At 36.0% G+C, this 26,754-nt stretch overlaps 1 protein-coding gene across 4 annotated transcripts in view; it reads left to right on the top strand.

Annotated features, from left to right (window-relative positions):
* The window catches only part of SESTD1 (SEC14 and spectrin domain containing 1), a 50,730-nt gene that overhangs the window by 18,069 nt on the left and 5,907 nt on the right, over positions 1–26,754 (top strand). For all 4 annotated transcript variants that reach the window (XM_066553438.1, XM_066553439.1, XM_066553440.1 and 1 more), the window contains 12 exons: positions 439–529; positions 2,462–2,575; positions 9,597–9,710; positions 11,156–11,253; positions 11,614–11,669; positions 14,149–14,360; positions 18,005–18,127; positions 21,337–21,531; positions 22,127–22,241; positions 23,354–23,513; positions 26,139–26,220; positions 26,541–26,663. In XM_066553438.1, coding sequence (XP_066409535.1) covers positions 439–529; positions 2,462–2,575; positions 9,597–9,710; positions 11,156–11,253; positions 11,614–11,669; positions 14,149–14,360; positions 18,005–18,127; positions 21,337–21,531; positions 22,127–22,241; positions 23,354–23,513; positions 26,139–26,220; positions 26,541–26,663 — 1,483 coding nt within the window. The remainder of the gene's footprint in view (positions 1–438; positions 530–2,461; positions 2,576–9,596; positions 9,711–11,155; positions 11,254–11,613; positions 11,670–14,148; positions 14,361–18,004; positions 18,128–21,336; positions 21,532–22,126; positions 22,242–23,353; positions 23,514–26,138; positions 26,221–26,540; positions 26,664–26,754) is intronic.

A 26,754-nucleotide genomic window follows, 5' to 3' on the forward strand; every position in this document is an offset into this window, starting at 1 on the left:
GACGTGGTATCTAGTGTGGTAACTAATGTTAAACCATGGGCTTACTTGCAAGTTCTCTTCTGGATGCTCCTTGTGAAAACTGACACCCCTTTGTCTTCCTTGTGACACTGTAAATTGTTCTCTTTTCTCATGATTTTGTCAAGTTAATGGTTATGAGACCTTTTCAGAGTTGCTACAGTTTAAAGAAATACTTGTGTTATGAGATATACTTCAGTCTACTGAGAAATTGTAATTTGTAATATCTAATAATATGCTGGAGCATTAAAATTAGAAGTTATTTTATAAATGAGTAAACTTAGAGTTTATAAGACAGTGTTTCTATAAGGAAAAAAGCTGTGTAGTTATATTTCACAGGAGGCTTGAAATCTGAAGTTGGCATGGTATGACACTTGTTAGAGTGAATTTTATGTTTTTCTAAGTGTTTTTTTTTTCTTTTAGTGAGAAGTGTAAAGCTCGAGGATTCACTGTGATAGTGGATGGCAGAAAATCTCAGTGGAACGTGGTAAAGACAGTTGTGTTAATGCTCCAGGTAAATAAATATTTATACATTCATAGTTGACTGATCAGTTTTATGGATGTGAACCCAATGGCTGTGTTATTGTAGAGACAGTAATTTCCTTAAAATGTGGTTCTGTGACGAATCTGTACAGCAGGAAGAAATTCTGAAAAGCAGATGCTACAGCTCACTCAAGTGAGAGACAAATTCTTTATATGCTGAGAACACACAACTGTAGACCTTTTTCTGAAATGGAAGTTTATTTAAAAAAGTACACAGGTATGCTCCTAGCATCACCAACTATGAGCAGTAGGAATGTGTGCAGGGCTGCAGTTTACACAGATATTGCAGCTGAGCAGGTTTTGGTGCAATATATGCTGCACTGCCTGGGTTCCTTTGCAATAGGGTATAGTTGACTTAGTTGTGGATTATAGTTCCAATTACAAATTATGTTGTGTGTACCTCAAAAAGTAGAAGAAGAAAAGTGACAATTTCCAATAAAAAAAAAATCTAAAAAAATATTATTTTAACTCTTCAGAACTGTGGGCTTACAAATAGCGTCTTATTTCTGGTGGACAGTATGGATTATTTTCTGGTCTCAGTGGTCCAAGAGAATGTGAGATACAGCATTTCTAACACATTAGAACACTCAGACTACTGCCTTTCTTACTGCACAGATGGTTCCTCTTTATCAGAGTAGTTTTCCTTTCAAACTTAGGTGAAGCCTCAGAAAGTGTGTCAAATACAAATAAATTAATTTTTTTTTGTCCTGCGGGGTCATTGTTGCTTCTGGGTTTTTAAGTGTGTGTCAAGATGTCTTTCACCTATTCCTGACTAAGATGGTTTTACTATTAATAGAGTATTTGAATCCCTTGTGTTCAGATTATGGTCTTGACTAGGTTTTGGTTCAGCCACTGTGTGGTTGTGAGGTTCAGTGGGAACTTCAGCTAATGGAGGAGGTCAGCTCTTTGCCCAGGCTCTTATTTCCCTGGCTTCCTGGCAGCATTCTTTGGTGGTATTTGAAATTCTCAGATTCTGAAGAGGTCTGTTCAGAACTGAAGAATAAAAGTGGCAACATTATGGCAAAAAAGTGGCACACCCTGCCTCTGCAAAGTGTGCAGAAACATGGGTTGCACATCTGTGTTTTGAGTTTGAGAGGAAGCAATAAAGAAGATTTTCCTATGTGAATTGATCACTTGTGCTGATCATATGAGATTTCTGTCTGCTTCATCATTTGTAGTTCTCAAAAACACTTGTGTTCAAAATATTGTCTACTTGTAAGTAGTTTTTGCATATTATTTTACTTATTGCTATAGCTGATGAGTTTAGAATTATCAAGAGTCTTTATTCCTTGATCTACATTCAGTGTGACATCATAAAATCAACTTAGTAGATGAAATTACTGGTTTGGTCTGAGAAATGTTTTCCTGGTAGTATTTTAATTAATTAATATGTTGAAATGTCAATATTCAACCTTTTCATTTTAGTCTAAGTAATATGTACTGAAGAAGTATAGGATATAATCTTGACATGTAATCTGATAACAAATATACAATTTTTTCCTAGCTTTATGATTACTGTTTCCTTCTATGTAGAAGATAACATTGGTGGAAAACTTTGTTTTTAACGTTTCTTCTTCTTTTTAATGAAATACCATAAATTAAATTAAGTCTAGCCAATAGTTCATTTTTCTGTACTAACACGGCATAGATGGTTTGTCCTTAGGGCTGGGAGTAAAGAGGTTTTTCTTTTTTATTTTCAGTTTTGATACTGTTTGCTATGAAATCTTGTGCAATGTTACGAAGCAGGATGGAGCAAATATGTGATGTAGATGAAGCAGACTTCAATTTCTGTCTGCAATTTTTACATTCTTGTACAGATGATGAAATCTAAGTGGAATTCAGTTCTGTGGTAAATGAAGGTTTAATCTTGAATGTTTTACTTATTTTTTCATTTGTTTTACAGAATGTTGTTCCAGCTGAGGTGTCACTTGTTTGTGTAGTAAAGCCAGATGAATTTTGGGATAAAAAGGTTACACATTTCTGCTTCTGGAAAGAGAAAGATAGACTTGGCTTTGAGGTATGTTGAGCTTTTGTCTACTTCAGTCAAAAGTACTGTTTCTAAAATTCTGATGTAATTGGATGACAACTAAAGTGTCTTTAAAATAGCTGTATTCCTGATGCTTTGTGGATAACCTTAACAAACCAGTGTGGCTTTTTAACTTTTCCCATTTTTAGTGAGACTTTCTTCATTGAATATTCTTAACTTAAAAATGTGTGGCATTTTATTCTTTGCTGTACAAGAAAATACATATTGTGGGTGTTTTGAGTCAGAAACAGTTGTACAGGATTTTGTGTGAAATTTTTCATGACTTCTCTAATAGGCTGTAGAGATACATGGTGTATGGTGTCTCTCTATCGGCTGTAACCATTCTGACAAATATCTTGTTGGTGTTGCATGCATCTTCTCTCATTTTGTGAGTTCTTTGACATCAGGAACAGGTTATAGATTCCTTGCCAAATACAAGCCGACGCTGTTCTGAGTTGTGATGCAGAGTGTGTACGAGAGACTACAAGTTAATGTTAGCACTTCCCTTGTTATCTCTGTCGGGGAGGTTAATGGAAACCTCAATTTTCCCTGTTTTTTTAGAAAATGTCTGTGTCATCCAACTTTCCACTCACTTTTTAAGCTAATCTTGTTTGAAGTACAGCAGGCATGTAGCATGCATCCCAGTCACGGTGTCTTTAATCAAAAACATGAGTGTGGTGGTGCCCACTTTTATAAACTAGCATATTGTTTGGAGCCACATCCAAGAGGACAATTTAAAAAGCCTCTGAACTAACCATCTGTACTCAAAAATATGATTTAAGAGCTGCTGGTTAGAAAGTGACTTAAGTTTGCAGTATTCAGTTTCACACAGATCTTTCACAACATAAGGTAAATGTCAGAGTCCAGAGGGCAGCAGTAATAAAGGCAAAGCCCTTCTTTAGAAGATGCTACTGTGTGATTTAGGCTCTCTTTCCCAGCTAAACTCCTGTAAATAAAGTTCTTGGCTAAGTTCAGGAAGTCTTTGAAGTTGTGATATGAAAATATGTGACATAGTAGCAGTTAGTGTATATGTGAGGGGGTTGCTAGTTTGGAAGTTAGTCCTTCTGGAAGATTCCTCCAGGGTTTTTCTTTAACATGACTCAGCTAGAATGCATTTTTAGACAAATAAGCAGAAAGCTTACAGAATAAAATCAACAATGCAAGGATAATTTTACATGATAATAAAAGGATTTTTTGTTTCACTTTAAGGTTTGGCTAACTGTCATTAAATGATAATCCTTTAATTTAGTAATTTTAGTAATTTTATAAAACATGTTCTGTGCTAGTAATCACATTGGCATTGTTGGCATAGAATTATGTGGAATTATGTAACCAAACCTTTTTGTTTCTGTTACTTGGTTGCGGTCAGGAAAACTGTTTCAGTAAAAATGACCCACCTTCCCTGGGCTCCAAATATTTGTGTCACAGACAGGAGTATATCTTTCCTCTGTTCCAATAGAGTGCAGAGCACTGATAAGGCTATGGAAGGCTCCAACTCAGGCACAAATCTACAGCTGCATAATTTTGCATTACTGGCAGTAAAAACAAACAACACCCAACTCATGTTTTGGATCACGGGTTACATTTGTGTAACTACTAGGGAAATTCAGGATTGGTTTTGCACCAGTGAAATAATTATGAACTAAAAATTGTAATTAAAATATGAAATCTTTTTATTTACTTGGGTATAATCTCATTTTATTTGAAGTAAATGCTGTGTAACTGTGATTTCTAATGGGGCATCACAGCTACCTCCTATTTCCTGATCCGTTCTTAATACCTTGCTTAATATTCCCATATGAAGCCATTAATCACAATGTCTTCCTTTCTGTTCAAAGGCAGAGATCCTCTGCTTCAGAGTGAGATGTGGTGATGATGAGTTGCAAAACACTGAAAGTAAATGTGGGAACTGAGATCAAACAGTACTGGGTGGATAAGTACAAAGAGGTGGGCTGATTCAGCTGAGTAAAAGTTCATATTTTTATTTCTGGTTAGTATTAATGTTGGTTTTGGACCTGCCTCAGGGCAATTCCCATTTGTCCTCCAGCAGAACTTTCTTCTGTAACTTCATTCCTCCCTTATTAGCAATCAGTTCATGTGTTAATTGAAGCAGTTTTATCTGGTCCTGTGCCATGCTTCATAGAGGAGAGTTGTCTTAATTTTTATAAAGCTGTCTTTCAGCTGAAATGTTGCATATATGACACAGTAATACTTGATACTGTTAATGCTTTAAAAGATTGAAGAACAGGATTTGAGTGTAAAAATTGCTGTGTTTTAGAGAGTTGGGAGGTGGTGCTTTATGGTTTTTTATTAATATTCTCTACATACTAATGTGAAACAAATCACTCTTTTAGTAGATGTAGTGTGTTGTATTTGAGAGTGAGTTTTTCTTATGACAACAACGAGCGTAACTGGAAGAAAAAACTTATCATAAAAATAGAAGAAATGTATTAATTTGTACACAGGGCAAAAATACCTATAAATGGGTGGGGTTATTTCACACGTGTCAGTCATTTAAGGAACTTAGAGGAAAAATAATCTCTGAGCCTGATTTAGATACTAGATCAGTACTTTGAAAATCAGTTTGTCAGGAGCAGGAAAGAAGAGGATGTGCTTGCTGTTCTTATCCTTGTGGAAATCAGGGAGCAAAATTTTAAAAGTTCACAGAGGATTTGGAGAATAGAAATTAAGTGCATGGAAAAAAAAAGGAATAAGAGAAAGGAAAAATCTTGTGGTAAACTACCATGAATTAGTTGAAAAAATTAGAGTGTGTAGCATAAGGATCTCTATAATCCTGAAGTCCAAAGTCTGAGTAGTTCTAAATGCTTCACACTTCTACTGCAGCAGCTGACAGCTCTAACTCTCTAGTAAAGAGTGTCAGAAATTTCTTGTGATAATTTATCTGCAGCATCTGCTCTGAAAAATCTCAAGTCTGTAATTCACCTTTTAAGAATTATGCTAATGAGCAGAGTATTGCTCCACAGAATAAAGAATGAATAACACTTTATAGAAAGTATCTAATTTTTGTCCATTTTCGGTTCAGTGTTTTAAGACCAGAATTTATAGCTTTTGTGGACTTTCCTAAAACGGCATATAGGAGTTCCAGTCAAAATTGTTTATTTAATTGCATCTCTGTTGCTATTTTAATATGGGAGGCAGTGGGTTCTTGGGCAAAATAGGGAATTGTCTATGTGGAGCTGGGGGATGTAAGCCTGCATTTATGTCACATCCTGAATTCTGTCCAGAGAAAGAGTGTTGAGAAATGCAAGAATCTTTGCCTATTTTCTCTTCTCTGGGATGTAAGAATGAGAGTGTGCTAATTATTGTGAGCAATGGAGGGTAAGGTGAGTGAGTGGGTAAAACCACAAGTGAAAGACGGAATTCCTAGGAGTGGAGTTCATCTTATGTTTATCAAGGTTCTGCCAACTGCTTTTGGGTTTCTAGTGTGACAGATTTCTATGGCACTGGCCAAATAAATATTTACCTAGTGTTTCTTGGTGTAATGCGAAATAAAATGATCTTTTTTTAGATTAGTGTTCCATATTAAACAAATAATACCCTATGCTACTCAGCTTTTAATCAAATAGTATTTCAAAAAATGGATTGAAATAGTATTTGGCATCTAAAAATAGGATTATTCTCCTCAGGAAGAGTTAGTCTTTGCTTTACAGTTCTGTGGCAATGAAGATCGTATTTAGATTGCACTTGTTTGAATTTTATATTCTCAAGGTGCATGTGTATTGTTCTCTTTTGGAAAGTAACCACTCCTTTTCAGATTCAGCAGTGTGGCTGCTCTGATATTACACACTTCAGGAAAAAGCTCCTTGTTACTGAAATTTTACTGCCTCCTGTTCTCAAGTAGCTCCTGGGATTGACTCTGTAACATTTGTATTAAAGAGTTTTTACATTTCTTCCCTTAAGAGAGAACGTAAATTCAGATGGATGTATTTAACATTTTGGGGACACTTTTACATGTCCTCTTGAATATCTAGAATTCCTCTCTCATCTTGACTTCTGCCTCTATCTCCTTGTAGATGATCAATGAAAATTACAGAAAACTGCAATGACAGAGAGGTCAGCTTACTGGAAACAGTATTTAAGGCTTTTTTATTACAGAAGATACATGTTGCATGAGTCAAAAACATGTATTTTCACTGCTAAGAAATAGAATTTTGCACTTAAGGCACAAGACTTTGCAGTCCATGTTTTTAGCTCTGTCATTCTTCTTTTGCTTGACAGCTTTTACAAAGGTTGTTTTGATTTTATTAAAAAATACAGCACTTCTACTTTTCCCAAAGCACTGTTCTGAGTTATTTCTTTAAAGGCTTTCACAAGGGTTTAGCAGGCCAATATTGTACAGTTTACTGACTAGAATAGAGCAAGGATGAGAGCTGCTACCACTTCTCCAGGTTTTCAAAAGAGCTGAGTGCAGATGATGATTCCATGACTGTGGTCAGTAGCAAACATGACACGTTTGAAACCTGCTGCCCCTGTGAGCTTATTAGCTGTCCCTGTTGTCAGAAGTGGGTGGATCAAGTGAGAAGGGAAGCAAAGATTAAAGGATTCAATAACTTATACTTTTTTTTTCCTGTTTTACCATCTGTCCAGATCTACATGTTTCTCCCTTGGGAAATTTAAGCTCTTCATTTTAATATCCAGCTATAATCTGCTGTCCAAAGGCTTTTACTTTGGATTATGAAAACTGCATTTTTCCCCCTTTTTCTGGAATCAACATAGTTTGACTTGGAAAAAAAGGAAAACAAAAAATCATTTCAGTTGCAAGCAAACAGGGTTATTTCTGTTTTTACAGCTGTAAATTACCTTATCTTTACCTGTGGTAATATGTTGAAGGGTGAAATTCAAAAGCAAGGATGAAACACTAATTCATAAGGGACACCTTTTTCTAGGATGTGGTATTTTGACATCTATTTTCACAAAAAGTCAAATATAATTACTCTGTTTGGATTTTGAAACATTTTGGAAGCCTGAAAGCAGAAGTTTGCTGAGCTTGAAGTAGAATTCAGATCTGTAAAATGATGTGACTTCTCACTATCCACATTGCATTTTTCAACGTTTTTTTCTTCTTTGGCTCTTGGTCTGTGTACTTATGGGCTATTAATCTATAGCAGCTGATCTACTAATTTAAAGCATATAGAGGATGTTAGGTTAGCACTGCCAGGTTTAGAGCAAGAGCTTAATTCTGTTCAGGAGCCTTCATTTCTGCCACAACCTGGTCAAAAATTCAAATGTTTTCTTATATTGTGAAAAGTACACAGAGGATTTTAGCAGCTAGTCCAGTGAACAGTCAATAAACAGTTTAAGAAAGAAGTGTTTTTTAAATGAGAAACCTAGAGAATGAATGGGTTTGCAAATAATGCTTTAAGTTACAACAAGGTTTATTAATGAGGTGGAAATTTTATTTTTCAGAGTTTTTCTAGTAAGATGTAGAAAATTTGGGTTTTGAGCAAATCCCTTTACTGGGTGTTTATTGTCAGAAGATTATTTTTTCATATGGCTAAAATATTTTTTGTGCAGGCTTTGCTCTCTCAGAATTTTTTTATTTTTAAAAAACATCTCCCTAGTAGAAGTTTGAGGGCTATCCCTTGCCCACTCCCCTTCCTGAAGGATCTCAGTTAAAAAAAATCTGAAATAAGTGGTCTCAATGCAGTCCATCTATTTTGTCAGACTATTTGGGTCTTTTCAGAACTTGTATTTCAGTAATGAGAACCAGCTGCCCTGTTTGCTTTAGTTCCCACACCACAATGTCCATACCAAAATTAGTTGTTTTTTTTAATGAACTCATAGAGATGAATGGATGAATGTTAAAAATTACCTAAACTATTAAGTGTGCCAAAAGAAGGAAGAACAAAGGCTTTTTTTTTTCTTCTTCTTTCTTGGATGTAGAATCCTCTGGGGTTTGGGCTGGTTACTGGCATTACCTAAAGAAACTACTAGCCAATTCCATTTACAGCAGCCATGTACCATTAAGAGTACAGGACAATAGTGTGTATTTGGATGTTGCTGAAAGGTTTTCTTCTGCAATAACAGACCATTTGTTTGGAGCTACTCTGAATTCTGTAGTTTCAGAATCTGCAGGGAAATGGAACTGGAATAGAAGCCTCTCTCTAGTTACCTCTTTCCACATACCCTTGTGCCCTGCAAGAGTATGTGGATGATTTGATGGGTTATAGAAATTTTCTATTTTTTTCTTTTGTTTCTGGTTATAATTGCCAATATGCCTGCTTCAATAGAGAGCTTGTTTTTGGTTTTTTTTCCACAGGAGTTATTCCAGGCTTAGCATGTCATTCATCAAAGCAAGCTGTGCTGCCAACTTTTGGTTTAGGCTTATATGAATAAGGCTCATTCAGGAGCTTCTAGAATGCAGAAATGAAGGCAAGAATTTAGTTTTCCACCTAGCAGTGGACCTGTGTTTTCCTGTATGCCCTGATGTAGCTGATGAACTGGATTTGTCTCCTGGGTGAACGACTCAAGCTAAAAAAATTTGAATTTTTGAGTACTCATAGAGTATGATTGATCCAACTTTTGCTGAACATATTTGCACAGTAAATACAGACACTTAACCTTTATGGCACAAACTCACCTCTGGGACTGAAAGTATTGCCAAAAAGTGGTAAAAATACCGAGTGCTTTGCAGTATGATAGCCTGCTACTATATTCACTAGAAATAGATGGTGTGGTATACAACTTAATCACAAAGCATCAGCTCCCAGCAGGATAACAGATATCCAGGGAGCACATTGCTTTTTCCCACTGTAAATGGACAAGGTGGTAGAGATAATGCACTTACAGGATTATGCATGAGGCATACACTGCATGTCAGAATTACCTGTCTGGTTGAGGCCCACATTAATTGCAAACAGCCATATTTCATTTAAACATTTAGCAGTAAAATCTGAATCACAGAATGATCTGCTCAGTATCTCTAGGCACATTTCTCAGCTGCTTAAGGAAAGTATGAGCATTACCTACAAGTCACCTCTTATTGTTGCAGGTTATTTTAGTATCTGCTAACAAGCTGACACGATATATAGAACCATGCCAACTAACAGAAGATTTCGGAGGAACTCTCACCTATGATCACATGGATTGGTTGAATAAGAGGCTGGTTAGTTATCTGTGTTTTGGGGTTTTTTAATGTCTCCTTCTTGAGCCCTGAAATTTTTATTTGTGTAGGAACTGCAAAGCATGTAGGAAATGGTCACATGTATAGTTGTGCAGTACACTTACATGAATAGTTTTGTGGTAAGTAACACTGCCTTTACTCAGGGGATGATAAAGCTAATGCCACCAGTTTGTTGAACAACCAGTTCCTTAATGAAGCTCTTTTAGTAACACTAACTCTAGAAGAGCCTGAGTCTATGGTATAGTTGCTATAAAGGGAAATTGGCTGCTGTAGGAGAAGACCAACACAAGGAGAATATACGTGGACTCTGCAGTTGCTCCTGGGTTATCTCTTAGGTCTTGGTTCCTGTGGTTTTAAGCTGTCCTACACCAAAACCTCTGTCAATGCAGTTGCCCCACCAGAGCAAGAAGCAGTAAATGTCCAGGAGCAACTACGCCCTTTAATTATTAATCAACACAAATTTAATCAGTACAAATTCTATAAGCAACTGTTGGGTGTGCATAGCTCTCCAGAATGTTCTTAATCTTTCCTTCATTGATACTTACTTTTCAATTATTTAAATAGAATTTTCAAAACAATCTTCATTGACACAGCGTGTTCCCTTCCTGTATCATCTGTTCTTACAATGTGTGTCTCCATCTAGGATCTCCAGGTGTGTTGCAACTGCACCTGCTTTCCCCTGAAATTTTAAGCAGTTCTAGAAAAGTTAAGGAAAGTTCATTGGCAAGCTATTGATTAATAATTTAATAACAGCAAAAATACCTGAAAGTTACTGTGCCTGTCACGTAAGACACCCAGTTGTGCTCAGTTCTGTTAAAAAGCAAAACCAACCTGCAGAAGTCAGGTACAGAGAAATTGTCTGAACACTGCACAGTGTCTTCACTGTACAGGTGTTATTTGAGATCAGAAACACCTGAGTTCAATGGAACTGATGAGGGTATTTTATTCTATATAATATTTCTATATAATATAATACATTTTTCTTTTGTTTTAGTTATTAATTACAATATGGTCTATTTTAATAGTGAGTAGAAGCTGGAATCTTTACAAAATTATTTTAATCCTTCCAAGTAAGCTGGCCAGTAGTTGTGTAACATGCCTTGATTCTCTAGCATTATTAAAAGCTTAAATGAAGATGTAGAATCAATATGTCCCTAAGATTTTACAGATTTTGCAGATACCTCAATTTTTTTCAGTATTTATTATATTCAGTGTAATATTTACTATCTCCCTAAGGAATCTTAGTGCTTTTAAGTGTTCTATGAACAAAACTTTGTTTTCTGTTGTTTCCTCCCTACCATCTGGGAAATAATTACACTTTATAGAGACTGAAGTATACTAATGGAACTACTGAATAAATTTGCACCGATGCCTTCAGTACAGCTACCTAAAATTATTTCTTAAATTAAAACCTTCTTCTTATTTAGGTATTTGAAAAGTTCACTAAAGAATCAACATCTTTACTGGACGAGCTTGCTCTAATTAACAATGGAAGTGATAAAGGAAATCAACAAGAGAGGGAGAGGTATGTGATTCACTTTTTGAAATCAGTGCTTTTGGATTATAAAATTTCATTTGAATTCCAGAAAAATACTGAAAAAATTATATACCTTAAATACCTCGAAATGTGTAAAGAAATTCTAAACCTTTATAATGTAAGCTACAAAGTATGTGAATGTGTGTGTAGATGGATGCTCATTCAACTGATTACATGCACCTCCACTTGTGTTTTGATTTAATGAGTTATAAAAGTGAGGACTTCACTAACTGAGAAAAAGCCCTAGTCTTTTGATACCCTTAGGTAGTTCCAGCCTTAGCTGAAGTTTTTAGTGCTACTGTAATACAAATTTTAATAACTTGTTTGTTGTTTTTTTTTTTTCCAAAGATCCATAGATTTGAACTTCCTTCCATCAGTTGATCCTGAGACGGTATTGCAGACAGGTACAGTAAGTCAAAAAATTAGAATGTTGGACAGTAAAGTGACATAATTCATTTTAGGCCCCAAGTGGAAGCACAGAGGGCACAGTTGTTATCTTAGCCATCTTCACAATATAGCAAGCTTAACAACTGTAATCTTTGGGTTAAAAAAAGTAATGTTAAGAAATGGAAGAACTCCAAACATGTCTTATTTAAATACTTTTTTTATAATCCCACTAACATCTTTACAATATTACCATAAGTATTATGTTTAATTTGGGGAATGCTTTGTTTCTAGCTGATTTCAATATATTTGCCTTATAGAATGGATTAATCTCAGTCACCAAATGGTTACAATAAAGAAAGCATTTTCCTGCACGATTCTGACAGCATACTTGGCTTCTTGGTCTCTCCATTCAGCATTAAATGAGTTGGGATGCTTTAAGTTGGGTTTAGGGTGAATTTCCTATTTGCAACAAAGTATAATAGTCTATTGACTTGGACTGCAACATTTTTTTTTTTTAATTTGTGTCTTTGTGGAATAAGTAATGCATAGTGTTACGTGGTGATCAGAGTCTGAGTGCTTAGAATTTTTATCTTATAGCCTCCTAAAGGTAATGTGTGGATCACATGAAATACTTATCACAGTGGCTTTATGTGCCCTCTGTGTAAAAATTTAGCTCATCTAGATGTGGGATAATACTGGTTTGAGTTAAAATGTGGAACAAAAATGTCCTACTCTGGTCTTCGAAGCTTTTAAAATATGAAGTGTCTGTAGACAGTATCCCTAGATTTCAGCCTAATTGTGTATCCTTGTCTAATAGTAAAGATCTTTGGACAAAACAGCACTTCAGTTTTGTGTAAGCAGATGGCTCCTTAGCCCATTAGTTTATATGCATTTTCTGTTTTCTTAATTCTGGTAATGAACTTTTTTTGGTGGTATGAAGTTTCATAGCTTCCATGGGACTAGATGATCCTTGTGGCTCCTTTCCAGCTCAGCATATTCTGTGGCTAAATCATGGGAGTTTTAAGAGGCACCCTTTCTCTGTTAGAGTCACTGTACTGAAAGGCTGAGAAAAAGAGAGATTAAACTCTCCCCAGTTAAATTCTTATCTCCTAAGGACAGTTGTAAACAGACGGTTTAGATAAAAGGCTTCTGTCTTCCATAACTACAGGTACTGTTCTTTTCACAAACTCCAAATCCATATATATGGATCTATGGTTCATAGAATTTGATAAGAACTTAGATTGAAAAGATGGTTTTACCTGGAAAAATGGTGATCCTTTGCTGCTGAAACAAGACAATAAAATTTCAGAATTACCCCAGTAGAACAAACTTGTAAAAGCCCAAGTCTGTTTGCTCTGCAGCTGTCTGTGCCTATCTGTGGAGTGTTATAAAAGATGAAATCCAAGATGTTTGCACTATAGTACAGCAAAATATACTTGAATTCTTAAGACATTTTCATTTCATAGTAATATATGCTGAGTAATTTAAAGTTGTTTGCTGCAATCTTCAAAGCCCTTGGCATTTTGAATGTCTCAATAGTAGCAGTTGAACTTAGTCTTATGTTTCTGTCTTTTCCTTGAGGTATTACTATACTATTCCTCAAGTAGTAGGTTTTTTCTTTTAGTGAACTGTCGTGTTACCATATTAAGACCTGCAGAACTAATGACCTCCAACTGGCACATTTTCTTTTTCACACTAACATCTCTTCAGTGACCAAGCACTGTTTTATTTTAACTGTTTCTCTGAGCTTTTGAGGAACAAATCGATGGTCTGGGTTTACTTGTAGTGTCGTGTTTACATACTGAGAACTTTAAAACAACAATAGCATTCTTCAAACAGTTTAAGCAATAGATTAATTAGTCAAAATATACTTTTTTTGTGTATATGAAAGTCACTGCACTCTAGAGAATCTGTACCCTGATATGATGCTTAAGAGCACAAAGAAAAGGGCAAGATAGGTGAGAACAGAATAGTGAAAAATTAGCTATTATTCAGCTTCACACTCTCTATGAAGGAGTTGTACTTGCTGTAAAAATCCTGAAAGACAACAGAGAAATTATATAGTCAGATTTTTAGTGCCTCCAGAGCATTCATTCAGTATAAGAACATGAATCATTTGGGAGAAATACGTTGGATGCTACTCACCATTTTGAAATAAATCAGAATACTTCAGAGTTGTTTCAGACTCAGGATTGTGCTTTCAATTTTCCTTACATTAATCAATGCTATTGTCAATTTCAATGTTAGTCACAATATCTCTTTTTTATATCTGAAATATACCACATTTCTTTTCCTCGGTTGTGTGACTGATCCAGCCCCACAAACTGTGACCAAAGCTCTGCATGAAATTGTGTCATTAAATGTGCCCAATGTGTGAAAGATCATTAGCTGCAAAAATGCACTGCTGATGGTTTAAAAGCAGACAATCTTACTGCTGATTTTTGTGGGGTTTTTTGAGGATCTAGATTAACCACAACATTCTGTGTATTCCTGAAGGTCACGAGTTGCTGTCTGAGTTGCAGCAGCGTCGCTTCAATGGCTCCGACGGAGGGGTCTCCTGGTCTCCCATGGATGATGAGCTGCTGGCTCAGCCCCAGGTCATGAAGCTCCTGGACTCCCTCAGGGAGCAGTACACCCGCTACCAGGAGGTTTGTAGGCAGCGAAGCAAACGCACACAGCTGGAGGAGATTCAGCAGAAGGTAATGCAGGTAAGCTTGCAGCTCTCCTTGAGTGCAGTGAGGCGGAGTTTTGAGCTCAAGTCCCAGACTGTGATTTCTGCAAAAGTCAGAGGGGAGACCTTCATGCCTCCCATCACTTCACAACTGTCAGTGTGCTGCTTTCACACAGTGCTTTACATTGTGGCTGCCACAGTGACTTTCCAAAGGCTATTCTGATATGTGGAAGTTGCTATAAATGTGCTCTCTTGCCTTGGGGCTGTCCCTTTGCTGGGCACGGTGGCAGTGCATGGCTGCATTGTTGGAGGTGCAAATGCCTGCCCTGCTGGCAAAGAGAGGAACGCCTTTGACTGAACATCAACTTTGCTTTGCTTCCCCTGCCCACATCATTTAAAGTTCCTGTTACTGAAGATAAGCCATTATTTATTCCTTTATTTGTCTATGCTTGGTGGTTTAACCTAAGCTGAAGTGCTTAAACTGTCTGTATTTCAGGAACACCCTGACAAGAATGAATATAATCTTCCTTTTCAATTGCATGTTAAAGGTCATGATGAACTGGCTTGGTCCTCTGGAAACAGCCATGTAATTAGCTCTTCCAACATTTTCACAGCAGAGTCTCAGTAGAGAAAATCAAGGAAATGGAATTAATTTATTCGTCTTGTATTTATCACTTGAAATTAGATATGTGTATTTTTAAGATTCTGTATAGTTTGAATATGCAGAAAATTGAATAGATAATTGCTTTTAACCTTTCAACATTGGCATTTCTAATGCATGAGGGGAGTGCATGTCGAGTTACTTGCAGCATTGTAGATATGGGTAAAAATAAAAACTAATCAATTTTGTGATGTCTAGCATTGAAATTAGAAATCTACTGAGGAAATAATTTTAATTTCTATAGCAATTTGATTACTGTAAAAAAATCTAAAAAGCAGATGTCATTTGTTGATATATTGAGCTGGAAGTATTAAAACTATATGAGAGATTAATATAATCGTATATAGAGCATATCAGCACAGCTGTGGATATAATCAGGTGAAGTTTTTTTCCTGTGTTTAAGTTTTAGTGGTTGAATAAGAGTAATTTTTATTGTATTTTGGCAAACTGACTTTGTAAATGCATTTAAGTACAATAGTTTGCCATTACTTAGCCTCATTTTGCAATATTTGTAGTAGAAATAGTTACTTGTTTGCTGTGTCTGCACTACAGATGTTACCTGGCAAGTGAACTGAGATTCAGTACACAGGAAGAATGTGTTTTGCTCTTTTGCCAAATGAATCAGCTTTTTTTAAAGTGTGTTTAAAAGCTTTCTAAATGCCATACAAATATTTGAGAAAAACTTACTAAATCTGGGAAATTATTTCATTTACTTTGGGTTTACAGCAAAAAAATTAGGCTAATAGAAGGAGTTAAAGGCTAAAAGTAGGAAGCTAATGATGTACAGAAGGAAGCCAATAGAGGCAAAGTGCCATAGAATTTATTTTGACAAAATAAACAGAAGTTGCTATATAACAGTACTTGCAGTACTGTTATTAGAGTGTTATTAGTATTTTAATTAGAGTGGGTGTTTTTCCCTGGTGTTGCTGGGGGTTTTTTTTGTGCATGTTTTAATCTTCTGCTAGCTTTCTTTACAGTTACATTCATATTTCATTATTTGTATACCATCTTATATTGCTAACCACTCCTGCATTGCTGTTGTGTTCCTGTTTCAATTTTACTATTTGCTGCTTGTCCTTACTGTGGCGTGCTTAGTTCTTACCCCTCTCTCAAAGCCCTCTTAATTCAAAACCAATTCTCTCCCTTATGCCTTCAATATCCTACCCTCTCTTTTGAATTACTCCTTTTGCTTCTGTTCCAAGGTTTTGTTTCCCTCTCTTTTGTCTTTAATTTTGTAATGTAAAGGCTGCAGTGATTGTCAGATGTTTTGTAATAAGCAGTTTTTCTAAATGCTGTTTATTATCGTAACTCTCTAGGCTAGGATAAACTCTGGCTTTGTCCCTCCTTAGGCAGAGGTGTTAATTACTATGTTTCTAATCCTAGTTCACAAAAATAACTGTGACCTCTTGCAGTAGTCTTGTCATTAACGGTTTTAAAGTTTATTTTATGAAAATTACATCACATTTTTCTGCATGTCCCCTAGGAATTCTTCCCTCCTCAGTTTAGGCATATGTCACAAGAACAGCCGTGTGCTGGCCTAAGCAGCTGCAGAGTCAATGCAGTAGTTGCTGGAAACTTGTAATGGGGAGATGTTCTTGGCCAGATAGGGCAACTGCTAAGCAGTAGCCTTGCCCACTGTTTCAGACTTGCATGAGAACTGTCATTTCCATGTGGAAGTTTTCCAGGCCACTCTGACCTTAGAGGGGGACATCTGGGTCCCTGCACTTCTAGGTCAGCTCCATATTTAACCCATAACAGCTGTGCAGAGGTGCTGAGCACAACAGGAAGTTTCTCTTTAAACAAAAAGAACCTGCAACTGTAGAGTTCTAATTTGTCCTAGATATGATAAAAGCAGGGAAGACTGAGAATGCTTTTGGAGCAATGAATATACTCTGAAACAGTGCTTTGGCATGGGGCAAAAAAGGGCAGTGGGAAGGCAGATACGTACTGGCTCAGAGATGGAGTGAATTGAGGAGCCTTCTGTAATGATGATTGTTCTTGATTGCTGTTGCAGGGCAGTCTAGCAGCACTAGGAAAATGGTCCAATTAGTCCCTGTTTCATTTGTCTTCATGGTTGTAGGGTTACATTGTGTATTGTATTATGTTTCCTGAAAATCTGTGTGAAGCTGTTTTGTGATTGATGTTTAAACAAAACTAACATTAAAGACAGGAAGCTGGCTTCCTATGCCTTTTTATTAGGGTTCAGAATCTAGAGGTATTCCTGCATTTCCTTACTTCAGGTCTCCAGTACTAAGTGACTTCTGCACTTGGTTTCATTGCAGCAATCTCTGTTTACCAGATATTTAAAAATTTATCAGGGAATTTTTCCATAGATATCATCTGATAATTTGGATTTGTGTAAAGAAACCAAAATTTGAGACATTCTGCTTTGCTTTGAGTAATATTTACATGAAAAAATAGTTTCAAAATAATAGTAAAAGAAATCCAATACTGTAGTCCAAAGCTGTGACCCTGCAAAGGTAAATTCCATGAGATGTGGCTACAAAAACTCAGTAACAGGTTGCTGTTATTTGAATAGGGCAAGTTGGTGTGTAATTTTAATTTTAAAACAAGTATGTATCCTCTACTTGAATGTTAGTTTATTCAGCAAAAAAAGGAGGAAAGCTCTCAGGTGTGAGGTTGAATACAACTCTGCATTGTAATCACTTGGGCAAAAAAAAATTCTGGTTTGAACACAAGACGTCCATTATCATTGTGTTTTGAGCTCTTTTATTGACAAGAGATGTGAAATGATAATTGTGTATTTGAAAAATCTTGTCATAGCTGCCACCTCTTTTTGTGGAGTGGACAGGCTAAGGTTAATGAAAAGTAGATTCTACTTAAAACTTTGAAGGATGTGAATGGATTCAACAACAAGATTTTTACAGAGCTAAAAAGATCTGGTTTTTTTCATAAACCTGCTTCTTTAAATTTCTGCTTGTGTTACAAAATTCTGTTTATACCAGTCTTTGTATAATTCATTTGCTACTTTGTTTTTATCATCTTTATCTTTCTGACAGGTTGTCAATTGGCTTGAAGGACCTGGATCAGAACAGCTAAGAACGCAGTGGGGAATAGGAGATTCCATTAGAGCTTCACAAGCTTTGCAACAGAAGCATGAAGAGATTGAGAGTCAGCACAGTGTGAGATTTCCCATACCCTTTTCAAGTATCAAAATAATTCTAAATACATGTAGTTATGAGCAATGTATTTTGGTTATGAGTATCCAGGAATTTTGCACAGTGCATGATGTTCTGAGTTACAGAGGAAATTACCTGAGCAGTTATAGAGCTAATATAGTTATATTATATCTATTTGCTTTTTTTTTTCCATTGTAGAAAAATGCAGATTTCTATCTGTGATTTTTCTTGGGTTTAGTATGTTCCAGCAGTCCTTAAATTTTCATGTAGAGTAGAAGGAATAAATTTACTTTCTCCTCTCTGCCAAAATGTCTGACAAGTCCTGCACTTCTCAGGTGAATAACTTAATGTTTTTATCTCTATTAGATTACACTTAGCAGTAGCTGAAACTGGCTTAAGACTTTCATTGATCAAGAGTTTAGATATACTTTATGTTCATAATAACATCATGGGGATGCTGTTTTGTAACTACACTAACTTGATGCCTTTGCTTCTAATTTTGAATACTTCCTAAGCTTCAGTAGAATTTTCTCTTTCCATCAGATGACTATCTATAATTATATTATGAATATTCAGTGCTCCCAAAGGGAGTTTTGCTCACAGTGCTGTTCACCTTTTCTGACTTTCCTTGATGTAGACACTGGCAATTCTGTCCACTTTTCCTAAGTTCTGTTTGCAGTAATAGCAATAAAAATAGTCACTGGGTTATCATTTTTTGGATGTAATTTAAAGGGAAAAAAAAAACCCCAAACCTTTAGTCTGAGAAGCACAGCACCCTAGACAACACTGGTTCTACTGACCCCACCTTCAGTGAGGATGGTTTCCTTGATGGATGCAGCAGTGTCTGTGTTAGGTGAAGTAAATCCCATCTCCTCTCTCTTGTCATTGCTTCAAGCTCTTCAAGCATCGTGGAAATAATTACCTTCTGAAGGGTAAAACGTCATGCAGTTGAAAACCTAACTGGAAAGGAAAAAACCCCACAAACACCCTAGACTACCTACTTCATTGACAAAAATAAATTTTAGTGTCTTTAGTTGTATTGGTATTTCAAACTGAAAAGAGAAAGCAAGACTGAACATACTTTGTTTTCACTTGGATATCTGTAACAGAGTCCTTGAAATCACTGAAATCCCACTGAAGTTTGCAGGCTGCCCTACAGTGTGCTGAAGCACTGGCAGCATGGAACACAGCTTGGTTCTCAGGTGCTGGCAGGAGTTTGCAAAAATAACAATCAGAAAAAAATATTTTATTTTACATCAAAAGAAGTAATTGGAAGACCACTGTCCTACCTTACATTCAGATGCCTGTTCAGAGATTAAAACCATTTTTTGTCAACAGTGCTAGAAAAATGCGCTTTGCCTTTTCCTTTGATTTTAGTGTTCGCTTCCTCTTTCATTGTTTTCCTGGCTTTTCTCTCCTAATAATTGAATTGACAGTTTCTATGCTTGCTTTCTTTCATCACCTTCTGTTTAACGTTGATTATAGTATTTTGAAGAGACTTGCAAAAATGTTTGATTTGTTTTGAAGATACTTTTTTACTTCAATTTACTCTGAAGTGACAAAAATCATTTCCACGGGGTGCATTTTTGTTTGGTTTTTTGTGGGGAGAGGGTGGTTGGATTTTGGGGCAGTTTTAATTTTCTGCTAATTTTATTCATGAGCAATACACTGGAACTGTTGTTTTGAGCAGGTCTTTGCTTCATGGGTTTGAACTGTCACATACAACTGTGCCTAAGTTCTCCCATGAAAAAGATGAGAAATGCACTTTTTATACCTGGTTTGCTAGTATCTTAATTTTACTGATAGCTTGATCAAAATAAATTACTGCAACTCATACTTTAATGCTAAAAATAAAAACTGAAAAAAATAAGGAAAAAAACCCAAAATCCCTAAACATATTAATCTATTTTTTTTACTCCTCATATTATAGTTTATATGTCACATTTAGCTGCATTTGTATGTTTAGTGTCAAAGAGCTGGTTTTGTGAACTGACTGTGCTGAATCTGTGTATCTATAATACACATGTCACAATGGAAGATGTTTTCACATTATGTCATCATAGTTGCCCCTTGTGGGACAGATGAGAAATTGCTTCTGCTCTTGAATTTTTGACTGATTGCTAATTTAACTCTCTCATTGCTTTCTCTTTGTCCCCTCCTTGCTCTTTTCACACTCTTTTTTTCTGTGAGCAGATGGTAGAGGCAGCTCTGGGAAAAAAGAAAAAAAATCAGAAAATGGATATTTATACTCCGTTTTGCATGATTTGTAAATAAATGATGCAAAAGCTGAAGACATAATTTACAAAATTCTAAACATCCCAATAGGAGCGAGATAAGAATACAAATTAAATCAAATATTGTAGGCCAATAGATGGTGCTGTTCCATAGAAATGCATAGGACACTTCAAGGTCAAAATTAGAGCTGTTGAGCAACACATTTTGCTTTACAGGCATCTCAGTCATGCAAGATGTGAATGTGATCTGGATGCATCAAGCTGTTTTTTAATCTCACCAAATTGTTAAATATTTGAACTATTTTCCTCTGCAAATGCACCAACAGGACAACATAACTAAATCTTATGTATGTATTCAGTAATCAAGGCATGTGAAAAAAAAATCTGCACATTTTGAGTTAAATGGTATAAAGCTTTCCTTAAATAAGTAATGAGGATCATTTTGAAGTTTCTGTGCCTGGACTCTCTTTTGTTCAGAAGATAGAGATTATTTCCACTTTGTCAACAGCAGTATTTTTCCTAAATATTGTAAAGAAATTCTTGCTAGTTTCAGTCATGTCACTGAAAGTAACACCTGGATATTCCTGTGATCAGCTTTTTATAATAGCTGATCACTTGGCAAAAATGATCTCTTGTTTCAGTAGACCAGTACAGGCATTTAAGCACTAGAAATTTGTTTTAAAATGGTGAAATTCCTCTTCTGGTGGAAGTTTGTGCTGGGACTAGGAGCCATGCATTGAACTCTTCCCATCTTTCTGCACTAAGTTTTTTATAGTACAATGTGTGTATTAGCATCTACTAAGCACTTTATTGAGAGATGATTTGAAATCAGGAATATTTTTTCCTTCTCTGTGAGATAGTGCAATCTGTAATAACCTCCTTTTTCAATCTAATTATTTATTAGCCTGCAGTTGGATGTATACCATTTAAGAGCAATAAAATGATATTTGGCATTTTTAATTCTTCTTGTGTTTCTAGGAGTGGTTTGCTGTTTATGTTGAGCTTAATCAGCAGATAGCAGCTCTTCTAAATGCAGGGGATGAGGAGGACCTTGTGGAATTAAAAGCATTGCAGCAACAGCTGAGTGATGTGTGTTACAGGCAGGCCAGTCAGCTGGAATTCAGGCAGAACCTATTACAAGCAGCACTTGAATTCCACAGTGTTGCCCAGGATGTAAGTGTTTCTTTTTCATTTTTTTAAGGCACTGTCAATAAATTACTGCCTTAGTATTGTAAATGCTGAATACATTGGAAAAATATTCAGGGAGATAAGGGGAAATATCTTTTCACTTGGAAAATGCTGTAAGTCATCATTTACTGTAATTGAAACACTGAGAAAATTGGTTCCCCCTTGTTTTAGGAGGGAAGTACTTTGTAATATGTCTTACATTTTAGTAGAATTTGAAATAAAAGGATTACTAGTTGAAAAGTTACTTTTTTGCACTCTTTTTTATTTAGAGGCATATGCATTAATTGAACTGGAATTGGATGTACTTTTCATAGTTTCTTTTTGTAAAATGGCGTGTTCATTTCCTATGTTTTTCTTAAAAAACAAGTAGAATCTTGGCTTCTACTCTCCCACCATCTAGGGATGTATGCTCTTGGACTTCTACAAGGCAGATGGGTCATTTACCTTGACTTTCATTTCCTTTAGCTGCAAAGAGAAATTTGAAAATGACAAATTTCCAAACATTTAGAATATTCTAGAACCAACCATGCGAAGCTCAAACTTCTTTTTAAATATCAGCATTTATGTTCTTACATTTTAGTTGTCTCAGCAATTGGATGGTTTACTAGGAATGTTGTGTGTGGATGTAGCACCAGCAGATGGAGCATCAATTCAACAAACATTGAAACTACTGGAAGAGAAATTAAAAAGTGTTGGTAAGCAAGATATTTCTGCATTTCAGACACACATTCTAATAAGTGCATTACAGGGGGAAGAAAGAGTAATTCCTTTTTAAAAAAATCACCAAAAAAGCAGGGGGAAAAGATCTTATGACTTCTGATTCCTTACCATGTAATGTTCCACTGAGTTATTTTGGGCTGAATTTTGTCTGGGGAAGTGATCTGGAACTGTTTTCTTTTAAAGATGTTTTGCATCTAATATATATATTGGTTATGTGCCATTATCATGCATTTCATCTGTAAATAAACTTCTTTCCCCCATTAATCTTCTTTAGTGACTTAGGATTATAATGCTTAGATGATCTTTTTGTCTCCAGAATTGATGCCTTGATGATTAAGGCTTTATCCACTCACTTTTGAAATGCTTGTACTGGGTGTTTTGCAGTAACTTTGAATGTATATGTTAATAAATGGCACATTGAAGGTTGTTACACTGTCAAGCTTATGGAATTATTTCAGTTGGAAGAGGTCTACAGTGATCAGCTTGTTCATTAAGTTGTGGGAGAAAGAGCTGCAAAGAAAAATAATTTATGGTAGAAGTAGGTATGGCTGGAATATAACACTTTGATGCGTAAATGAGTTATTCCTTCAGGAAAACAGATAGTAAAGCTGCCAAATAAGAGATGTAACAGCAGATCCCTAGGGTTGACAAATTTTGGTGTAGAAAATTGTATCAGCCATATCAGATGTATTATAAAGTAGTAACTTGTGCCAGCAGTGGAAGAACACCTAGGCTACAACTGCTTAGCAGTGATAAATATTTTAGGAATTATCTAACAGTGTGGATGAAAAGACACTAATTAGCTATGTATATGCTGAAAAGCTGACACGCTGTCAACTTCTATTCCTTTTCTTGTTATCTGCTAGGTCATAAAATAGCAGAGCCTTAGTTCTTTGTTAATATAGACAAATGCTCACTCAAATGTGAGTTGGAAAGGGTGGTGAAGGACATAGTAATGTCCTTGTCATTTTCCAGGTTCCAATCTTCATCCATGTATGATTCTGTTGCATTTTCTTTCTCCATTGAGGAGAAAACCCACCAAAATTCTGAGTGATCACTGACCTTTTTTTCCTCATTCTCTTATTAGACTTAGGTTTGCAAGGCTTGCGTGAGAAAGGTCAAAGTCTTCTTGATCAGATATCTAATCAGGCATCATGGGCCTATGGGAAGGATGTGACCATTGAAAACAAAGAAAATGTGGACCATATCCAAGGAGTGATGGAAGATATGCAGCTAAGAAAGCAAAGGTAAGAACAACAATTCAAGTCATTAAGATTTTTGTGTGTTAACAAGTCACTTTTTATACAATTTAGTGTGTTGTAAAGAGCCCATTTTGTTTTATGTTCTGTTAAGGGATGTATTGCAACTGTAATTTATATTTGTAGTATATTTGAATGGGACAGAAACTTCCCTGACTAATCTGTTGTAGTGTATTCCTAAAAACAAGCACCTTTTATATTTTAGTACTGGATGGAGTACTTGAATGCTTTCCTGTGCTTGTAAATGCTCAGAAATTATACATTCCTTTTATATGGAGTTATGGAAGTATACAAGAGGTGTCTTTTACATGTTAGCAGTTTGAGATGGGAGTATAATGCAATTACAGTAGTGGTGATGGGTGTAAAATCATGTATTAAACAGCCTTGTTTGTCCTCTTTATCACAAGCTCTGTCCTTTGAGTATGGTATTTTCATTTCTGAAGATAGGAAGACAAATGAGGTGGTGTTGGAAGGTGACACGGTACAAAATGGAGGCTCAGATTTCAGAAGAGCAGATGATGGGATGCAGGACCATACAGTCCCCCCAGGACATGGGGTTTGAATTTTAGGAAACCATATAGAGTGGAGGGTGAGGTTGAGAAAAATGTTGGAGGGAGTTTAATTTATAAGAAGGATGGATTTTGCCATCGTCCTCTTCTCCAAAATTTGATTATTTGTAATTAAATATGTAGTAGTACTGGATTTTTTTGTAGTACTGCCTTTTTTTTTCCTACTAAACAGTGTGAAAGAATTAGAAGCTATTGCCAGTAATACTGTGGACGCCCTGAAACCATGTAATACTGTCCACAGAAATGGCCTGGTGTTCAAGGGCATTGGCTGAGCAAAGAGGTGCCTCTAGGCAACAGCAAGCTCTAGTGAGCATCAAATTGCCCGTTTTACAAATTAATTCCACTATTCTTAAATTGTTTTCTTAGGGAGCTTAGTGTAAGGAGCTATGTGTTTTGGTAATGCTTAGAGAAAATACTGTTTTAAGTCTGCCCTCTGCATCCTATTAATTTAAGCAATACTTGTGTTTAGAGGGACAGCTGCAAAAAGCTACAGAGGACGTGTCACTGTGCAATAAAATGGCAGTTGGAATTCCATACTGAGAAAAGAGATGTGCATGGGAGAAGGGAAGACTTGGTATACACAGTAATGGATTCTTAATCAGCTGTGAACTCAAAGATAAACATTGGAAAACTTGCAGAAGTTGCTTTAGTGTTCAAACACACAGGGAAAAGCAAGTAGAATGCCAAGAATTATTAGGAAAGGAATAAAAAACTGAAAGAAGAATGTCATTGTGTCAGTGTATAGATTGGTAGTCGATTTCTGTTTGTGTTACACAACTGTGGTCTGTATTCTCAGAAGGGTTATAGAATTGTGGGAAGTCAGAGGACTAAAACATCAATAGTATTTCCAGACAAAGTTATGAAGGAGTTTTCAGATTGTGAATGATTAAACAAGGTTATTTAGCCTGGATGAGAGACAAAAAAGTAAAAGGACTAAGTATCTCTCAGTAGCATGTAATAGTATTTTTTGCTATTTAATTTTTTTTCCAATTTCTGTTGAATGTTTCTTGTTGTTTACATACACACGTTGTAATGTTTATTTTTAGGGGCATTTTGCTGCTTTATTTATGATTTTGGAACCTATAAACTGGTTTCCTGCATTATTAGAGCAGATGATGTCCTTTCTGTAAGCATTGCAGGACATGTAACAAAATGCAGGATGCTAACAAACTGTTCTTTGGAAGAGCTTATGTTTGTAACCAGTTTGGAAAGGATCATGCACACAGTCTTAGCATTTGCTTATAAAGCCAGCTGTTGTTGACATTAGTAATTCCATTTGCACTGAACAGCAGCGTGAGTCTTGCTGTCTACTTTGTAGGCTCTGAAATTAAGGTGGAAAGCATTCTGCTAAATATATTTGCTTAGGTCTCATTGTGGAAAGAGGACTTTCAACACTTTTATTGGCATTCTGGAGAAAGAACTGTAAACTGTGCTCAATTCAGAACAAGATAACCAGGGTCAGTTTTTATATCAATTAGATTTTGAAATGCTTCCTGACAAGAAAAGCAAAGGACATAATCATATAAGGGTTCAGATATTACTATCTCTAGTCAGCTAAAAAGAAAAATGGAAAAATTTAATCGCTTTTAATCAGCCTCATAGTATTCATTAAGAAACATTGCCCCCAACAAAAAGTACAGTTCAGAATTATGCCAGGTTGAAGCCCACTTTTCATCTGAATTTTAGTACGGTAAAGTCTGTCTTAGCCTCTGTTTTGCAGAGCTTACTGATGCAGCAAGGTAAGGAACCTGGGATGCTGCTGCAAGACCTTGTAGCTGTCTCTGGTGTTACTGCCTCGAGCTTAGCCATATCAGGAATCTTGAGGATCATGATTTTGGTGACTTGGAGTGCTCAGTTCTACTTATTGCAAGTTTCTTATTGTTGTCTGTGGCATGAGGTATTTTGCCAAGCTAAGCAGCTTTGATCACCTTTTCATGAATGCTTGTATCTTAATGTTTCTCCCTTGAAAATATTGTTGTCAATGTCAGAGTGTTTTGTGTCTGCTGTACATGTGTTGATGAATTTTTGTGTGCTGCTGTTTAAGGTGTGAGGATATGGTGGATGTGCGGCGACTGAAGATGCTTCAGATGGTGCAGTTATTTAAATGTGAAGAAGATGCTGCTCAGGTATGGAAATGCCTAGAATTTCATCATTCTGATATTTGTAGTTCACTGGGTTGATTTATGGGGGCTAGTAGCATTACAGTACTTTTTTTACAACTTTCAAATGTAGTTTTATTTAGGGAATATGTACAGTGAAAATAAAGGCTATAGCATTGTCTGCAAATAGTATATTTGGGGATTGCATGCATGATCTTCCAGCTTGTGACAGCTCATTTAACTTTTTTCCTGTATCAAAAGTATATGCTAGTACTGAAGTTATGCCACCCTTCTGGTTTAATTTCTTTTTAATGTATTAGTTTTTATTCTTTTGGCTTGTTTTTAAGGCAGTAGAATGGTTAAGTGAACTGTTGGATGCTCTGCTGAAGACACACATCCGACTGGGAGATGATGCTCAAGAAACAAAAGTTTTACTGGAGAAACATCGAAAATTTGTTGATGTTGCACAGGTGAAATGTGGTTTGTTTTTTTTTTTTTATTTTAGCAATATGGGGCTTGTGCAGTTTCACATCCTCTCCTAAAAAGAATCAATATATGTAT

The sequence above is a fragment of the Molothrus aeneus genome, chromosome 7 (genome assembly GCF_037042795.1).
Source record: "Molothrus aeneus isolate 106 chromosome 7, BPBGC_Maene_1.0, whole genome shotgun sequence".
Taxonomy (NCBI): domain Eukaryota; kingdom Metazoa; phylum Chordata; class Aves; order Passeriformes; family Icteridae; genus Molothrus; species Molothrus aeneus.